The sequence below is a fragment of the Cygnus olor genome, chromosome 2 (assembly GCF_009769625.2).
Source record: "Cygnus olor isolate bCygOlo1 chromosome 2, bCygOlo1.pri.v2, whole genome shotgun sequence".
NCBI classification, from domain to species: Eukaryota; Metazoa; Chordata; class Aves; order Anseriformes; family Anatidae; genus Cygnus; species Cygnus olor.
This window is the reverse complement of record NC_049170.1, coordinates 20,517,664-20,535,226: the sequence shown is the minus strand read 5'-3', so window position 1 is coordinate 20,535,226 and position 17,563 is coordinate 20,517,664. Positions and strand designations below refer to the sequence as shown.

At 36.2% G+C, this 17,563-nt stretch overlaps 1 protein-coding gene across 1 annotated transcript in view; it reads left to right on the top strand.

Moving 5' to 3' along the window:
* Nucleotides 1–15,413, top strand: part of PLXDC2 (plexin domain containing 2) — a 266,237-nt gene extending 250,824 nt beyond the window's left edge. Inside the window, exons 13-14 of the mRNA XM_040546250.1 lie at nt 3,732–3,892; nt 14,816–15,413. Coding sequence (XP_040402184.1) covers nt 3,732–3,892; nt 14,816–14,932 — 278 coding nt within the window. The 3' untranslated portion in view covers nt 14,933–15,413. The remainder of the gene's footprint in view (nt 1–3,731; nt 3,893–14,815) is intronic.
* The last annotated feature ends 2,150 nt before the right edge of the window (nt 15,414–17,563 follow it).

The window sequence follows — 17,563 nt, the reverse complement described above, 5'->3', positions numbered from 1 at the left end:
GAGAAAGCTTGGGAAAGGGTTGGTCATAAGACAAATATCCTCCTATGGGATTAGCCTTGCCTGGAACAGCAGATGTACTGTGATAAGCTTAATAAGATTTCTGCACCTGAAAAAGTTTCTGAGCCCCCTTTTGTTTTTTCATCTATTTCCCTTGGTAGCTTTTTAAAAGAGCTGTCAGTTGATTTTGCAGCAGAGAGTATTTTCAAAGTTGACAGCACTGTTTATTGTCTCTGTGCAAAGGGAGTGAAATCAATTTCTCATGAGTATTTGAGCCCTGGGGTCAATGAAATGAGTGTCGATTATGGAAATTACAAGTTACTTACACTTCTTGTCATTTAAGAAAAGCATTTCTTGTATTTCATTTGTTTTCAAATTTGCCATTCTGATCACTGCACTGATGTCCATGCAGTGCTCCACCCTAGACTAGTAGAAATCTAGGCAGGCTGTTGTCACCTGTGTTATTTGGAAGTGACAGCATCCTCAGTTGCAAAGCTAGATGCTAAATGCTGAGAAAATATCAAATCAAAGGGGATTCATTTGATAGTCTTTACAAAGTGCTTAGGACCTTTGCTGAAATCCAGCATTTCTTGATATGCAGAATACGATGTTCTGCCTTCAACCATAAACTAGTTACAATACAAATCACTCATTTAATGTAAATTGGCCTGGAAATGTGTACAAGTGATCCAGCAGTCTATGATGCACCAATGTGGCATTGAAGGGAAGAGTCAAAGAATAAGAAACTGTCAGAAAGAAAATTATGAGACAGTCTATGAACCTTCTGCTCCTTCTGGCAAGTAGTTACTTCTCAGTAGGGTGACTCACACAAGTAACTGCTCATCACTGGGAATTAATAGCCCAACCCAGAGCATGTACAATACAGTAGGCCTTTTCTGATGGCCTTTCAATTGCTTAATTTGCATTTACTTTGCAATTTGAAATACAAGTGCAAGTAATAAATATTGTTACAGTGCAGAAACAGAAATTAAATCTATAGTTTGTATACATCATCTATATTCAGCTGAAAGTGAATAGCTATTTAATAATTAATAATGGCTATGTCAAGTAAAAGACTCCACTACTTGAAAGTTAGAGGCACTATTTTAGGGAAGTCTTTTAAGTGCCATTTGGCTGGAAATTATTTGGAAATAGATCTCATCCTAGGCAATATTTCCTTTCTTTTACTACAATACAAAAGGATGAGCTGAAAATTTTCACCATCCGTATTGTAAAAAAAAAAAAAAAAAAAAAAAAAAAAGGGGGGGGGGAGCAATGCTGCTTTTCTTTTAAAAAAGCTCATAGCCATTTTTGTACACTAAGCTTTGAGTAAATCCCTCTGCAGGATTTATGTGGGGAGAGGCCTTGTTCTGGGATTCTGTTCACGCCTAAGCTCAAGCTTGATGTCCAGATTCAGCACAATTAATACCAAAGTTCCTGTAGGAACAGATACTCATGAACTTTTCAATAAAATGATTAGGCAGTACCTGGGTGGAGGGTGCATGCTTGCAATGTTTTATTAGATTAATTAATGCCTCCCATGTCATATTTTACCTTCTAAAATTATTGGGTTCTTTTTCTTTATCCTCTGATACCGTTACTCACCTCCTCGCTCCACAAGCAGTCTCACTGACTTCATGAGGAAGAGCAGAGCAGTGCTGTGCAGATTCAACTGTCCTGCCTCAAGATTTAGAAAATACAGACCAAAGCAAGGGAAACTTACATGAATAAGTTCTTATCGCATAGATTTATTTCCATGTTATGGTTAGAAACAGCTCTTGACTAAGATAATACATCTTCATTTTCCTTTTCTCCCTATTATTGCAATGGGGTCATGCAGTCCTTCTTTGAGGAAAAGTGCTGCTACAAATGGATGTATGAGCTGTTACACTAAGGTTAACCATTCCTATTTTCTTGTATTGCTCCTCGTACAAGGCATTTAATGCTGAGTAAGGATCAATAGATAGTTATTCTGTATTTTCCAGTTCATTTTTTTTTAATATTAGTGTGGAGTGTTTCAACTGTAATCATATTCATGGTGAAAGGCCATGTACAGGCATTGCTATTGTTGTTATTGTTGTTAATAATAATAATAATAATAATGATAATAATAATAATAATTTGCTGGAAGCAATACTCAGAACTCAATAGTTGTTTTCTAAGAGCAAATATAAGGGAGATAGCCCCTGACCTCACAGACTGTGACCCTCTAAAACAACCAAACTCTAAAACAGCACAAACAAAACAGGGACTGTAGAAATCAACCACTTTCATTATAATCAGCTTGGCAAACAAGCATTTTGAGAGGAAATTTAATAGTGGAATTGAAGAAAAAAATCCTATAAGTGAAACTAGAGACAAGTTTTTTATGGAGTAAGTCATGGAAGTGATTTGACAGATTGCCAGAAAGGCAGAAATCAGTGGGAATATTAGAAGAGTGATGCAAGTTTCTGAAGCCAAATCAGCAGTGCCCTGATGGTGTTTCTTAAACGCAGTGCTTCTGAATCACTGCTGCCTGCAGTGATGGGTAGAAGAGCCTTTCTTTTATGCAAGACAATACTGAAGAATCATTGCTGATCGCCATGTTTGCACTAGCTGCGATACTCTGGGGTGTTCAAAGTAGAAGTTACACCCAGCCACAAGCAATCCTACAGATGTTGGCTAGTTTACTGAGAGACTTTTTCACAGAGGTCGCAGTGCTGTTAAAAGACTTAGTCACTTACTTGGAAGTACTACGGACAAGTTGTGTGACAGACAGAGCTGTTTTCTCCTGACAGGAACATAATATGAACAACCTCTCAGTACCAAGTTTAGTAAATAGATGATCTTCCATTACACTTCGGTACAATGTGTATCCCATTCAGACCAAGATTAAAATATTACAGGGTCATTTAGCATGCATCGGTTTTGGCACACTTTTGGCAGTCTGATTCAGTTGCACAGCGTGGTTCAAAACCCCTCTCCAAACTAATGAATCAGGCTTTCAGAATTTGTTTATTGGCCAGACCTCATAAGGATTAGTGGCATTGCTCAACCTGAGGCTTTAAAAAATAAGATACAATATTCAAAATGGATTCCATTAGTACTTCTTGTCTGAAGGGCAACTGCAGTAGTTTTATCAGGAAATCAAGGAAAAATTCATTACTAAGGGAATTGGGAACCTCAGCATGTCCAGATTATATTCAAATAAAAGGATATTGATTTTGTGTTTATGAAGTCAGAATTAGTAAAATGTTGAAGGTGTGGGGAGCTGGGGGGTCAGCCTCTTCTCACAAGTAACTAGTGATAAGACCAGAGGGTATGGCCTCAAGTTGCGCCAGGGGAAGTTTAGGTCAGAAATGAGGAGACATTTCTCCTCAGAAAGAGCAGCCAGGCATTGGAACGGGTTGCTCAGGGAGGTGGTGGAGTCACCGTCCCTGGGGGTGTTCAAGGAAGGCTGGACCTGGCGCTTAGGGACATGGTTTAGTGGGTGACATTGGTAGTAGGGTGATGGTTGGACCAGATGATCTTGAAGGTCTCTTCCAAACTTAATGACTCTATGATTTGGAAATATCTGTTCATTATGATTATATGAATATTCAGTTGTGTGGGAAAGGGACACCTAGCATCTTTTCCAACTTCAAGTGTGAAAGGTAAGGAACATGTAATATAGAAAAAGCAAATGTTCAATTCCCAGCTGTGAAATGGAATGGATAAGACATGTTACTGTACTAATAAGTGTGCCATTCGTGCAGCTTCCACAGATGACAGTGCTGCAGAGAAGAAAGGTGGAACACTTCACGCTGGCTTAATTGTTGGTATTCTAGTCCTGGTCCTCATTGTGGCTGCAGCCATCCTCGTGACTGTCTATATGTATCATCATCCAACATCAGCTGCTAGTCTCTTCTTCATAGAGGTAAGACAAATGTAACACGTTATGTCAATAGCCCTGTCAGCTGAAAAAATAAAAAAAAAAATAAAATAAAAAAAAAAATGGGGTCTTCAGAGTAGAACTTTCTTAACTAAATCTAGAAAATATTCTTGTAATCATAGTGTAAGCTTTCAAGAAACACACCTAACCCACCCAGCAGGAGTAGCACTTTCATACTTAGCATGTTTGTCACAGCTTCTTCTTTAGGTACTATTGCTTTACTTGCTTCATTTTTATACAGGCTATACACAAAAAATATATCTCAAATATCACCTCTCTTTCCTATCTTTCCTCTTCCTCTGCATAACATTTTTCATTAGCTTTCATGTGCATTGGCATTTTATTTTGGGACAAATAGCTTTTCTATTATTTTTACTTGGAAAAAAAATAAAATTTATGCATTCACTAATTCTACAGAAGGGCTGAATTAAAGTAAGTTTTTAGCTGGAAGCCTGTTAGCTGTTCCATACATTCATTTGTAGATTTTTTTAACACTTTGCCTCACAGTGTGGGAAGGATTCTTTTCACCTAATTTTAACATCTAAATCTATCAAGTCCCTTTTCTGTAGAGAGAAACATGCTCTTATAGACCATGATTCATCTGACCTATTTGAAACATCCCCTTTAGAATTAGATAAATTACCATTTTTCTCCCTCAAATATAGACAGCTACCTTAGATGCAGACATCTACATTGCAGATGCTGACATTTATTCAACTCAGCTCCACTGTACATGACAATATGAGAAAAGAACATTTTCCATAGGTGTTCATTTCCACCACCACCCCCCCCAAAAAAAAAATATATTTATACTTACCTGTGTTTTTTTCAACAATGTTCCTCTGCCTTATGATAAATATGGAGCTGCTAAACATGAAAGAAAATACTGGTTGCTTATAACCCCCACTTGCAGTAGTCTCTTGCTTTTAAGAGCCTAGACACTTTCTAATGGGCAATAGTGAAGTTGCAGAAGCACTGGAAGTGTCACTAGGGACATACCAAGGGATTGCTTAGGAAAAAGTCTGGACCAAAAAGATATAGACATTCATTCTTAGTGACAGTAAAATGAATTGAAATGAGATATGAAAATGAACAGAATGATTCATCTTTAAGACAGTATTATAATAAATATACTGCTTAGATGCAACAGTAGTGACAGAAATCAAAATGAATTTTTTATCAGTATTCTAGGCTCAAGCAATGTAACTGTGTTAACCAATGGGGAACAGCATCCACATAATAAAATCAATAGCTTTCTTTCATGTCTATGTGACATTTCAAGCCATTTCTCTATCGATGTAGACACAAAACTCCGCTGGTCCAAGTACGAAAGAGAATGCTTTGTCCCTTTCCATCTTTTCACACACTGAATGCTATTTAATCAATTTAGTAAAAACAAGTTACTTATCTGTTATGATGTCACTAAAAAGGCTAAGTAAATGGCAACACCATTTGCCAGGAGGAAAGAAGAAGAACAAATGAAAATACGCATTGATTCTTTTTCATAGTGTACTAATTTGGCAGGTTAACTTATTTCATTATTTGATATTATCATGCAAACTGTGGTGCCTTGGTCAGTTTTGGTAAACTCATTCCACTAAATTTAATCTGTAGGTGACATTAGTCAGTCTCTGCAGTCAAAGATAAAATGTCTTTTAGCAAGCAATGTAGGCTTTAGAAAAAAAAAAATATATATATATGTAATCTTTCTGTTTTAAATAAAGGAGGAAAAAATGAATAAGGATAGGATTAAGTAAATCAGTCAAAATCAAATTTATGCAAAATGTGGCACAGCTCTTTTTGCTACTAGGAAAAATGTGATACTTGTGAAATTTCAAGCCATGAGAAGGTGGGCTTTCCCTATGCTTTCCCCTTTTCCCAGGTAAAAAAATCTGATGGAGAGGTAAAACCACAAGGCACAGAGAAAGGGATTGCTCTGTATTTACAGCATTTCCACAAATTCCAAAACTGTAAAGCCATTATTGCTATTGTAAGCACAAAAGAGCAGAATAAAGCAATTTATTCTGGAACTGAAATTGCTTTTAAAAAGTTTAATCATTTAATTTCCAATATTAAATTTCCAGTACACAGTTTGACCAATTCAAGAAATAAAGAATAGAGTATTATTCTTATATTCATCTTATCTATAGGATGTATAATAGTATATATCTTCTTAGACTTGCATTTCGAAACTGAATTAAAAAAATAAAAAATAAAATTTAAAAAGAGGCATAACTGGTATAAATAGGTCAATTTTACAAAAAAAAAAGAAGTTCATGCAATTAATCAGTAGTCTGTTACAGATACAGTAATCAGTAATCTGTCACAGATAACATGGTACCCCATATACCATGGCAGACAATTGTTTTACTTATGGGAAAGGAATTAAATGAATCAAATGTGGATCTGATGTCACCATTGTGGGGAAAGAGCTCAAGAGGGTTGCCATGGGCTCAATCATGAAGTGAGGAGAAGCACATAAATATTTCTGAAAATAATATTCATTTGTATGAGTCGATTAATAAAGCAAGTTGTGCAGCAAAATGTAAGAGATGCACAGGCAGCTCCCTCATGCAGTTGTCTAAAAATTATTAGCACCATGTAGTCTTTTGTCAAGTCTTCCAGCCAAATCAAGATCTGTATCAGTCTATCTGCCATCACTGATTAATATAAATCTAAAGCAGTGTGAAATGAAGACCCTGCCTCATTTGTGTTTTTTTTTTAATTACTGTATAAAGGAATCCCTACACAACATCATGTTGATATTAAACATAGCATTCATTCAAAACTGTAACACAACTAATAAAGTAATTTCTTTTTGTAGCTAAGATGCTAGGATATTGTCATGTTTTTGTAGATAACATCATTTTCAGTCAGATTCTGCTGCTTTCTGGTTTAATAGCTGTGTAAGGAATTTTAAGTTAATTTGGTTTATAGTCATGACTGGTTACTGAATAGAGAAAAGTAAAATAAATTGATCCTATATCTGATGCCTTAAGTCTCTTTCTCCCTTGTGTTCTCTGCAGTTATCACCCAATATTCATTTACCACTTCACTCATGTTTTCACAGAGCTCATCCCAAATCCCAGTTGCGATGCCCCTCATGTTTGCCATCTAGTCCCTTTTTTTAACTGAAATTCCCCCTTAATACACCCACACACTGTCCTGGTTTCAGTTAGGACAGAGTTAATTTTCCTCCTAGTAGCTGGCAGGGTGCTATGTTTTGGATTAGAATGAGAAGAGCGCTGATAACATACTGATGTTTTAATTGTTGTAGAGCAGTGCTTACACCAAGCCAAGGACTTTTCAGCCTCTCTCTGTCCTGCTAGCGAGCAGGCTAGGGATGCAGCAGAAGCTGGGAGGGGACAGACCCAGGACAGCTGACCCAAACTGGCCAAAGGGGTATTCCATACCATCTGACGTCATGCTGAACAATATATAGGGGTGGCTAGCCGGGGTGGAGGGGTGGGCGGCTTCTCGGGGATAGGCTGGGCATCGGTCAACGGGTGGTGAGCAATTGCATTGTGCATCACTTATTTCGTACACATTATTACTATTAATACTATTATTATTATTATTGTTGTTGTTATTCTTTTCCTGTCTTAATAAACTGTCTTTATCTCAACTCACAGGCTTCACTTTCCCGTTTCTCTCCCCCATCCCGGAGAGGGAGGGGGGAGGGTGAGCGAACGGCTGTGTGGTGTTTGACTGCCAGCCGGGCTAAACCACAACACACACGAACTGCACTGGTTAACTTTGCATTGATAAATGCAACCCCTTGTGACATCTCTGAGTAGCGTTAAATGGTATCCTGAATGCACTAGTTGGTTTAAATAAGCTGCACACAAAAGACAAGAAAAAGGTCATTTATTCCAAAAGCAACTATTCTCTTAGAACAGAGTAACATTTGATGTGTTTTTTTTCCCCTAAAGTCTGAAGAAAATGTTTCCTACAGTGGTTTTGTTCACAGCTATTGAGTGCAGCTCCACCTGGAATGAAAATGGCTATTTTGAACAAAGAGCTTGAAAAATCTTGCATGCCAATGTAATTCAATTTGTCCATAACAGTGTACCACTTTAAAAGAATACCATCAAAATTGCTGAATACTTTTTCAGAGTTTCCCCTTTTACTAAGTATGTGGAAGATTCAAATCAAAATGCAATGTTTTCCTGTTTCTTCCAGTCCCAACACTATTCAACATGTGTTTCATTGTTTAAGTTGGAATCTTCTTTGGTGGCCTAGAGACAGAATGAATTATCAACTTTTTAAGCAAGGGAGTTCCAGTCAAAGTTCCAATGAATGCAGACTGTTTCTATAAGCTAAAAGTAAAAGTTAACTAAAGATTTGCTTGCAGAGTGGCAGACAAGATGTTGCATGCACTGTTCTTTTGTTTCTTTGTGGTTATCCCTGTGGTATTTCCTTTCCTTTGAGTTTGTTTTTTTGTTGCTAATAATTTTCCCATTTGAATCAAGTTACATGCCTATCCTAACCTTGAGGAATCTTGTGTCTCTTGAGAACATATAAAATATGCTTTGAACTTAGTTGCACTGATTTTTGAAAAGTAGGGTACTTCAAAAAGTAATACTCCTTCACGTCTTTTTCAACAAAAGAAGCTTGTAGCAGAAATCTAGCTATACCATAGATAGTTGTCCACTAGCTATACCACTTGCATTCAGAATCTGAGGTTTGTTGGCCAAGAAGTCAAGCATAATGTCCCAGCTGTAGTGGATCACCTGCCTGTGATGTAGATCATATCCTTTATTTTGCCTTCATGTCCCCACCCTCCATGGAGATTTTCCACAGCTAATTCAGCTGCTTGGAAACATGCATGTACACTCACACACATATGCACATACCTACGTCTTTTTTAGTTGTTTTTTTTACTTTGTTTTGGATGTTCAGGCTGGATATTTTCATAAATCTGGTTTTTCAAATGACCACACAGAGAGTTGAACTGGTGCTATGGAGCTGGGTGTGTGGAGTGACCTTACAGTCAGAGGAGAAAGGAATGAGCAGCTGCAGTTCTTCAGTAAATAAAATAATCGTGCATGATCAGAGCCTGGTGGATGCACCTCAACTCTTCCTGATGTAACTTGAATTATGTATCTACAAGTAAACTAAATGTACCTGGAACTGCTTTTTAGCTTAGAAGGCTCTGAATTCATGTCATTTAACTCTGTAATCCTCACAGTAAGGTATTTAGACTAGTACTATGGTTTGAGGATGGTTCCCAAATCCTTAGTCATGCCCAGGGTGGTCTGAGAAAGCTCTGTTTGGCATTTTTCTAACAGTTGAGCTGCACAGAGGACTCTGTTGCAGTGTCTGCAAATGTTCACCAGTACTCAGATCTAGCACTAGATTTTCTTCAGTTTTTGACCTTCTGCTAATACGTTTTCTGCTTACAGGAAGGAAGTACGAGGAGAAAGCAATCAAAAAAAGTTAGAGATATATTGTGGTGTTTCAGAACTTAGGGAGTTAATGTGCATTTCTGGCTCACTGTTGTATATCTCTGCTCGTAGCAGTACTTCACAAATAAAAGCCATTGTTTGACAACCAGCCCTGTTTTCCATGCACCATTTCCGGGATTCTGCATTAATGTTACAGATGCAGTGTATCTCTTCAAATAAGTGAGAAGTAAATAGGATTTAAAAAAAAAAAAGTCAGCTTCTCAGCTGGCTTAGACAAGTGGTGAAGCTTACAAAGCTCTGCTGATTTTTTTGGAGATATGGCCCAAACTTTTTGTTACGCATGTGCATTTTACAGAGGATTATGCACTTAGTTTGAAAAAGTCTGGACACAGTCTCCAATTTGGTTTTGTCCAGAAGCTAGGACTGAATTGTTTTTCATGAAGATGATGATTAAAAAGAAGAGAACAGGTATCATTTTTCTCTTCTTTCAAAGTCCTGCTGCATTGTGCCATTTGGGATATTGTCATTGATCTCTCTGCCATTGCCTTATGCTGACAGTAAAGTTATTTTTTCCAAAGCTTATTCAGCTCAGCAGGAACCAGCAGCTCAGCAAGGGAAACCTAAATCAGCCACAGGGGAGGAGCACTAAAATAAAGAGCCAACATTGACAATAAAAGTCAAAGGTGGGGAGGAAGGAGGCATTCTGTTTCTTGTCCATCAGCAGCCAGCTATTTAGATGTTCCTATGACTGCAGAAACATTGTTATAATAAGTGTTTTAAATTGCAGAGATATTTTAAAGAAGCATTTCTATCAAAGACAAAAAATAAATAAAGTCAGTAAATTCCACTACTAAATTTTACAGTCTCATACAATCTATATTTTAGAACAGGTTCTTCAAAATATTCAAATAACATGGTGTCAAGCAATTGATCTTTTCTTATTCCTAGAAATACATATCATAGGTACAGTTTCAGATATTTGAAGCATCATCCATTTCTGACTGCGATTTGCCAAGTAAATTGGTTGTTTGTAGAAGAGATTAAAGACTGATGCACAAATTATAACTGCCTAAACAATATTACAGGTAACTTCATTAGTGCAAACACTTATTATGGGCAAAGTAGCTGATAACAGGAGGAGCTTTCCTTGTATTGTGAAAGTAGAAGGCCTGAATACCCAGCTGGAGTAATGCTGGACAAGTGTACTCAGACTAATGTGTGTTGCTGACATCAGGTTAACATATGTTCATTTAGCAATAGGCCTTACCATAGTTTTTCCTCCTTTTCTTAATTAATTTGTGTTGTTTTTTTTACACTTTGCCTGGAGTTCTGTCAGTTAACCCAGAATTTGAATGGTCCTGTATTTGCATTCTTCCAGTTAGGAGAATTAAACTTGGATGCTATTGGCAAAGTGTGGTTAAAAATACAGCTTTTAATTAGATTTAAATATCTTTATACCTTTGAGTTAGAATTGAACATCAATGGATAAGTAAGATGCAACCTTCAGAAGAAGTGGTGAAACAGTCCTCTGAATATTTAAAAAAAAATTAATACAAAAATAATCAATAGAGAAGGCAAAGTTGCATCAAAGCATTCAGCCTAAAAAGTACTCAATTACTCAATAACTTCAGCATTTATGTTGGTTAGTGGGGAATAAAGTTTGCTAGGGAGATCTGGAGTGTCTTTCAAGACTCTGAAAGATTGACTTTCACAAATTAAGTCAAGTATTTGTACTTGTGTAAGCTAAGTTTGGAAAGATAATATTTCTGTGTCTTGGTGAAATCCACAGCTCAAGTTTACTGCTGAATAGGAATGAAGAGTTGATCCACACACAAACACTGTTTGCTTGCTTGCTTGCTTGCTTCTGGTTATTTTACACAAAACAAAACTTTTGATAATCTTTTAGAAGATTTTCAGCACAAAGTGTCTATGAGGCAGGGATGGGAAGATGACAGAGGGGCAGATTTTTCATAAGGTTTTCCTTTCATTGCTCTTCTGACATCATACAATTCTGTATAGAATTCTGTGTAGAATTGTGTTCATTCCATTATTCCATTTTTCTTTTTTGAATGAAAGTTAGGATGAGGGTGGAATGAGGAAAATAGAGGACAGGATGCAAGAATATCAAATGGGTTATATGTGTTACCAAGTTCCTTCTGTCCTCTACTGATAGAAACTTGTCTTCTGATGTATAAAAGGAAGTGTAAAAGTTTATAATATACTCCAGCTAACAAAATATATTAATAGCAATTGCTTTTAATGAATCACCATCTCAGGGGAAAAGTGATGTTTAACTGGCATAAATTTTAGAGATAGTGTATAATGTTAGCACCATAATCTTTCAGTTCCTTAGAAAAAAGCAGGACATCTATTTTCAAATACCAGTATTTCAATACAGCTTTATTGGAAAAAGTCTGTTCTTCTATAACAGATCTTGTATGTTCTTTACTCTGTATTTGCCTGTGGCATGTACAAAGCAGACTTTACCTCCCATTTCGTTATTTTCTAATTGTTTTTAAATCCATTAAAAAATCTCACATTGATTTTCTACCAACTTCTTCACTGGAAGTCTGAATTTATTATTTCCTTTATTTTTAAGATAATATTAATTTAGGCACTGATTTAGGTCTTGGTAACATAAGTTCAAAAGTACTTTCCCCCACCTCATTTGCTTAAAAAAAATGAACTCAAGGAAACTTCAGTCCTATGAGAAAAATCCTATTCCTGCTTTTCTTCTTTGTAATACACTGAAAGGAAGCAGGAGCTACAGCTCTCCAGCTGCAGCTTGGAGGATTTCCTCTAAGAGTTCTAATATTCTAATTCCAGAGAAAGAAACATATTTTTTCCTGTTAAGCTGGATGACAAAACTAAAGAATTAGTTTAAGTTTTCATTCTTCCTGCTTTGTCTCCTTTTTTTTCTTTTTTTCTTTTTTCCTAGGAGGTGGTGGTGGTGGTGGTGTTTTTAGGTTATGGGATTTTGTTTTGATTTTTATTGTTTTGTTTTGTTTTGTTTCTTTTGTTTTGTTTTAATCCACCTATTACTCTGCTTTACAATGAAAAAAGGAGAAGAATGCATTAGGCCTTCGCTGAGCTGCTTTCATAATTCAAGAATCTATTTATCTCCTGACATCAATTAAGTTGCTTTTGGTTTTATCAATTAAAACTGTAATGTCTCTACAGGATTTTCTACATGAATCTGTAGCTTGCCACTGCTTTATTTTGAGACTGATAACCACTTACAATAACCACATAAGCACAAAAAAAGTTTAAATTAAAAAGACTTTGACTAGGAATGGAAAATCTCACCTCAAACATGAAAAGAAACTACAGAAAGCTGCAAATAACTGTTGAAGATGACCTCCAAACATGTTGGTTTATTTCTGGATCAACTGCTGTTTATGTTGTATCTTATTGTATTGATAAAATTGATAAACATCTCTATTCCACTTTTCATCACCTGGAAAGGTAGCCCAAAATCGTAGAATCAGTTTGAAACAGCAGTGTAGCAAGGAAGTAGAAATTAATAATGGGTACGTTTTAGAATAAGCATTGTAATAGATTAAAACTGAATTCATCTTTACATGCTGCCATTTAAGACTTTCTAACTATTTTTTCCTATTAGTTTTTCATTGGTTTTCATTTTCTTTTTTTTGTTAGAGAACTCTCAGGTCAAACTCTTTTCTCATCTATACTACTGTAAATCTGGAATAAGTCCTTTGCATTTAATAGAATTACTCTTGATTTACTTCAGTGAGTCTGAGAACAAAATATGACCCTTTTTCTTTACCAATAACCAAACTGTCCTTCTTAATTTTGAAACCACGCTCAGTCATGCCTAGATAGAAAAAAAAGACTCCAAAGTTTGAATAGACTAAGTTTGTTTATTAGGAAAAGACATCTGCTAAAGAGAACAATGTTCTGCCTTCCTACTTTGTAGGAAGGTGTTGCATTGAAAGGCCTGAGATTTTAAATTACCTGCCAAACAGAATTTAGCTCGAGATGCCTCATGAGCAACCTGATCATGCAATGGGAGAAAGAGAAAACAGTTGTTTTTATATTGTATCTTCCTAATGGCGATCACCAAGGAAAACTTTGTGTTATACCCAGAGACAGCTGTGTGGTTTGCTGGTAAAAAGATTCAGCAGTTCCCCAAGTTTTCTTTAGTGTCTGCTGCCCAACAGCACCATGAGCCCTGGCATAATGTCATGGCTATGGCTGCCTGTGGTCCCTCAGCTGTATGAAATATTCTTAATGATCAAAAGGCAGTCAAAATGCAGTATTAAGGGGACAGAAAATCAAATGCAATGATTATCTGTGGAAGAAAAATTTTAGAGTAATTTTTTTTTGAACTGTTTATAGGCTGCAATTTATCTTCATTGTTTCTCCTCCTATTTTCCTGCAGTGTTTCTATGTACCTTGCTATACCTTCCAGCCCTCTTTCCAAGCAGATTGCAACAGTTGTCAGTATAGAAAAAAAAATGTATCAGCGTATTTGTCAGATACAATTTTCATAGCCAGTACAGTGGGGAATAACCATTTTAGGATCGGATTTTTTGTTAACTGACTTTATGAAAGAGTTGTGGCCTACTTTCCTGAAAACTGTTCCCTTTGACAGAATCTCATTTCGGTCACCCAAAATCTGAGCCTTCCCAGATATTAGTTAGTTTGAAAATGTAGGTTTTTTAAAGAACTTTTCTTTCTCAGAGGCATCACAGTCAGACAGGAATTGTTTTATCTGCCCTATAAATTATTTATTTCTTTTCTCTGTTGCTTAGCTGCTTTTAAAGCAGTCAGCACAGATAATAATGAAAATTAGTTAGGAGCTCTTAAGACCTTTATAGCAAAAGGTCATATGAGTTTAAATGAAAAGGCTGCTTCCATTTGAACCATCAAGGTATACTACTCAAATAGAATCAAAAAAGGACAGTATGGTTGTGGTTGGAAGGGATCTCTCAAGGCCATCTGGTCCAACCACTCCCTGCTCAAGCAGGTCCACATTGAGCTAGTTGCCCATGACTATGTCAAGACAGCTTCTGAATATCTCAAAGGGCAGAGACTCCTCAATGTCTCTGGGCAAGCTGTTCCGTTCCTCAGTCACTTTCACAGGAAAGAAGTATTTCCTGGTGTTCAGGTGAAACCTGCTGTGAGTTTGTGCTCCTTGCCTCTTTTCCTTGTGAACACTGTCACTTGAAATAGAAGGTCATTATTTTGGCAGTCCTGGATAAACATGTCAGAATTTGGTTCTAAATAATTAAAAGCAGTTTTGTTTCAGTGGACTCTCATATACATTTTCCCATGGAGCAGAGTATATTAGCAAATTCCTATGCAGAACTAGAAAGGAAGAGCAGCGGACATGCTTCTCTGTTCCTCTAACAACTACAAGAAGTGGGTTTTACAATGATAGAAACAATAAATACAGGTCATTTTTAAAGTTTTTTATTAATAATTTTTTATTAATAATTTTATATTCTGAAAGTTTATTTTCTTGTTGGTGTTATAGCGGCGTCCGAGCAGATGGCCAGCAATGAAATTCAGAAGAGGATCAGGACATCCTGCATATGCTGAAGTCGAACCAGTTGGAGAAAAAGAAGGCTTCATTGTATCAGAGCAATGCTAAAATTTTTAGGACAGAACACCAGTACTGGCCTACAGGTGTAAGACATTTACTTTGCCTCTCTTTAAAGAAAAGGAGCCCTAAGCTGCTGTAGCCTAATAGAAAGAAGATTTTGGATAAGCTTTGTCCAAGAAGAAAAACTATCTAAGATACCAGATTACCACTGCACAGTAGTCTTTGTTAGTGGACTGACACACAATGGTTCATGCAGAACACCTGTCAGTGGACACCTATGGTATCAGAACTATGGCACAAGTGCCACATTATTGGCTTTAGGTTTGGGGGTGCACAGTAATCAAAAATATAATAAAGCTTTGGTGCACAAGGGTATTACCCTGTGGTTCAAGTGTTCTTCTCTGGTATCTCAAAGACTGAGTGACAAATCTGTACACTTTCAGTGCAAACAGCACTGATTAGTGTTCACAGGTGATTGAGAAAAGTATCTCAGTGCAGGTAAAGAAGAAAAATAAAAGATTTTTTCCAACATTTCTACAAGCAGATGTGGAAGTACAATCACTTTTCAACTCTAAATTAGCCTACCCACCTGAGTGAGCGAGTCACAAAGTATGTGTTTTTCGGGAGTAGAACAATGTTTCTTGTACATTGCTGATTAATATCCTTCTAAACAACTCACAATATACAAACTCATAAGAAATGAAGGCAATAGAGATTTTCAGAACAGTGAAATTGTTATTTCATGGATGTTTACAATGAAATTGGTCTCATTTTCTATTTCAATGTTCACTAAAAAATCAATTTTGCCTTTTTTTTTTTTCCCCTTCTTTTTCAAGGGATATTCTTCATTTCTGAGCAGTAGGCTGAAGTCAAGGCAACAGATCATTTTATCTGCCAGAGATCTTATGGACCATTTCTTAGGCAATGTGATATGAAAGATGTTAACATTTTAACCAAATGGGTTTCTATCCTTTGCCATTTCATTGTGAGTCTTTCCTGAGAAGCAACACAGACTTTAATGCACCCCTCCAAGAGATTCAGATACAAGTGTTACTGAACCCTGCTGATTCATACAGTGATTTTGTTTAATGCACATAGTAGTTGCATAAATATATATATAAATATATTTTTTTTTATAGCTAACACAAGGCGGGCTCTTGTGACTGTTAAGACTGCATTTTTGTCATCCAGACAAAGGAAATGGATTGCATTACTGCATATTTCCACTGAGTTGTAAAATAATCCTTAATACTAGAATATTTTTATGTTGTGTGGGGAAGGTGGTTCATGTAGTTGCAGTGCCATAACCTTTCTGCCTATTGGAACCATTCTTTCTTTAATATTGACACTTTCCCTCCCTGTATAGGGAAAGACAACGCTATAAATTCACAGCATCAAAAACAGTTACTCCTTTCATGGAAGGGGTTAATATACATTGAGACCCAGATCTTCCATGCAGAGTGGAAACCTAAATACTTTGATGCTCTGGGCCTGAGCTATTAAAATATTAAATTCAGGTATTGTACGTACATTTCATTTTAGTCATTGACTATCAAGCTTTTACATACTCTACAAACAGAGGCACTTGATTCATTTTAAAGTGAGGTAGACAATATTAGCAGTTTCAGATCTCAAGCAGTTAAAAAAAAAGTTGTAGACACCACCTTAACAGTACAATTATTTACATTTCTTGTTGATGGTTGTTTGGTCTAAATTTGATTACTTAATACTGTTTAAAAAAAAAACACACACACACACATCATTTTTATTTTTTATTTTGTTCAGTAAATAATACAACACTGTATTTTCTGTATCTTTATATTTTGCATTACACACTTGTTTTCATCTGTTTTAAATCATCTAGAGTGAGATTTAAACTGTTCAAACCTAACTGGTATTAATCTGAAAGTACTAACAAACACATTGTCTTGAAGCCTGGTGAAAAACCTGCCGCAAGAATTCTTTTCAATTTGTGTAGGTCTACTGAATCCTATTTCTGGTAGGCTGAGATTAAATTGAAGGCTGTTAATTCTGATAGCAATAACAAAATGTATGCACATATATATAAATGGTGACACTCCTTTTTATTATATAAAATGATATCACTGCACATCATTTAGACACTTACTTGATGTGCAATGGTCATCGTTAGTTTTTGTAGGGATCTTGGAAGTCAGATAGGGTTGGCTAGGGTTGGTTGGCCAAAAACAGCAATTGTAGAGCTTCCATTTGAAGCATGCTGGCATCATGTTTGAAATCATTGTTATTTCAGAGAATATCTTGGCAAATTATACTTTAAAAATTAAAAAAATCCATACAGTAGTGCAATAAATTCAAGGGATATTTCATACACACAAAGAATGTTTATATTATTATGAGCACAGGTCTGCATTTTGGCCAATTCACCCATGTATGTAATTCATGTCATGCAACGGAGTTTACAGAATGTTTGTAACATTGTTTGACAAACGCAACAACAATTTTCCAACCCAGTATTTTGATTACTTTTGTTCTAAGGCACTCTCGTGCAGGTGAAGGATGTTTATTAGTATTTGCAAACTAACTAAAATTTCATGGTCATTATTAATATAAGAGCAATTATATTTTCACTCTTTGTTCACCTACAATAATTTGGTGGCAGATTTCATTGATCTATGGGGAGATATAGTGTACTTCTTT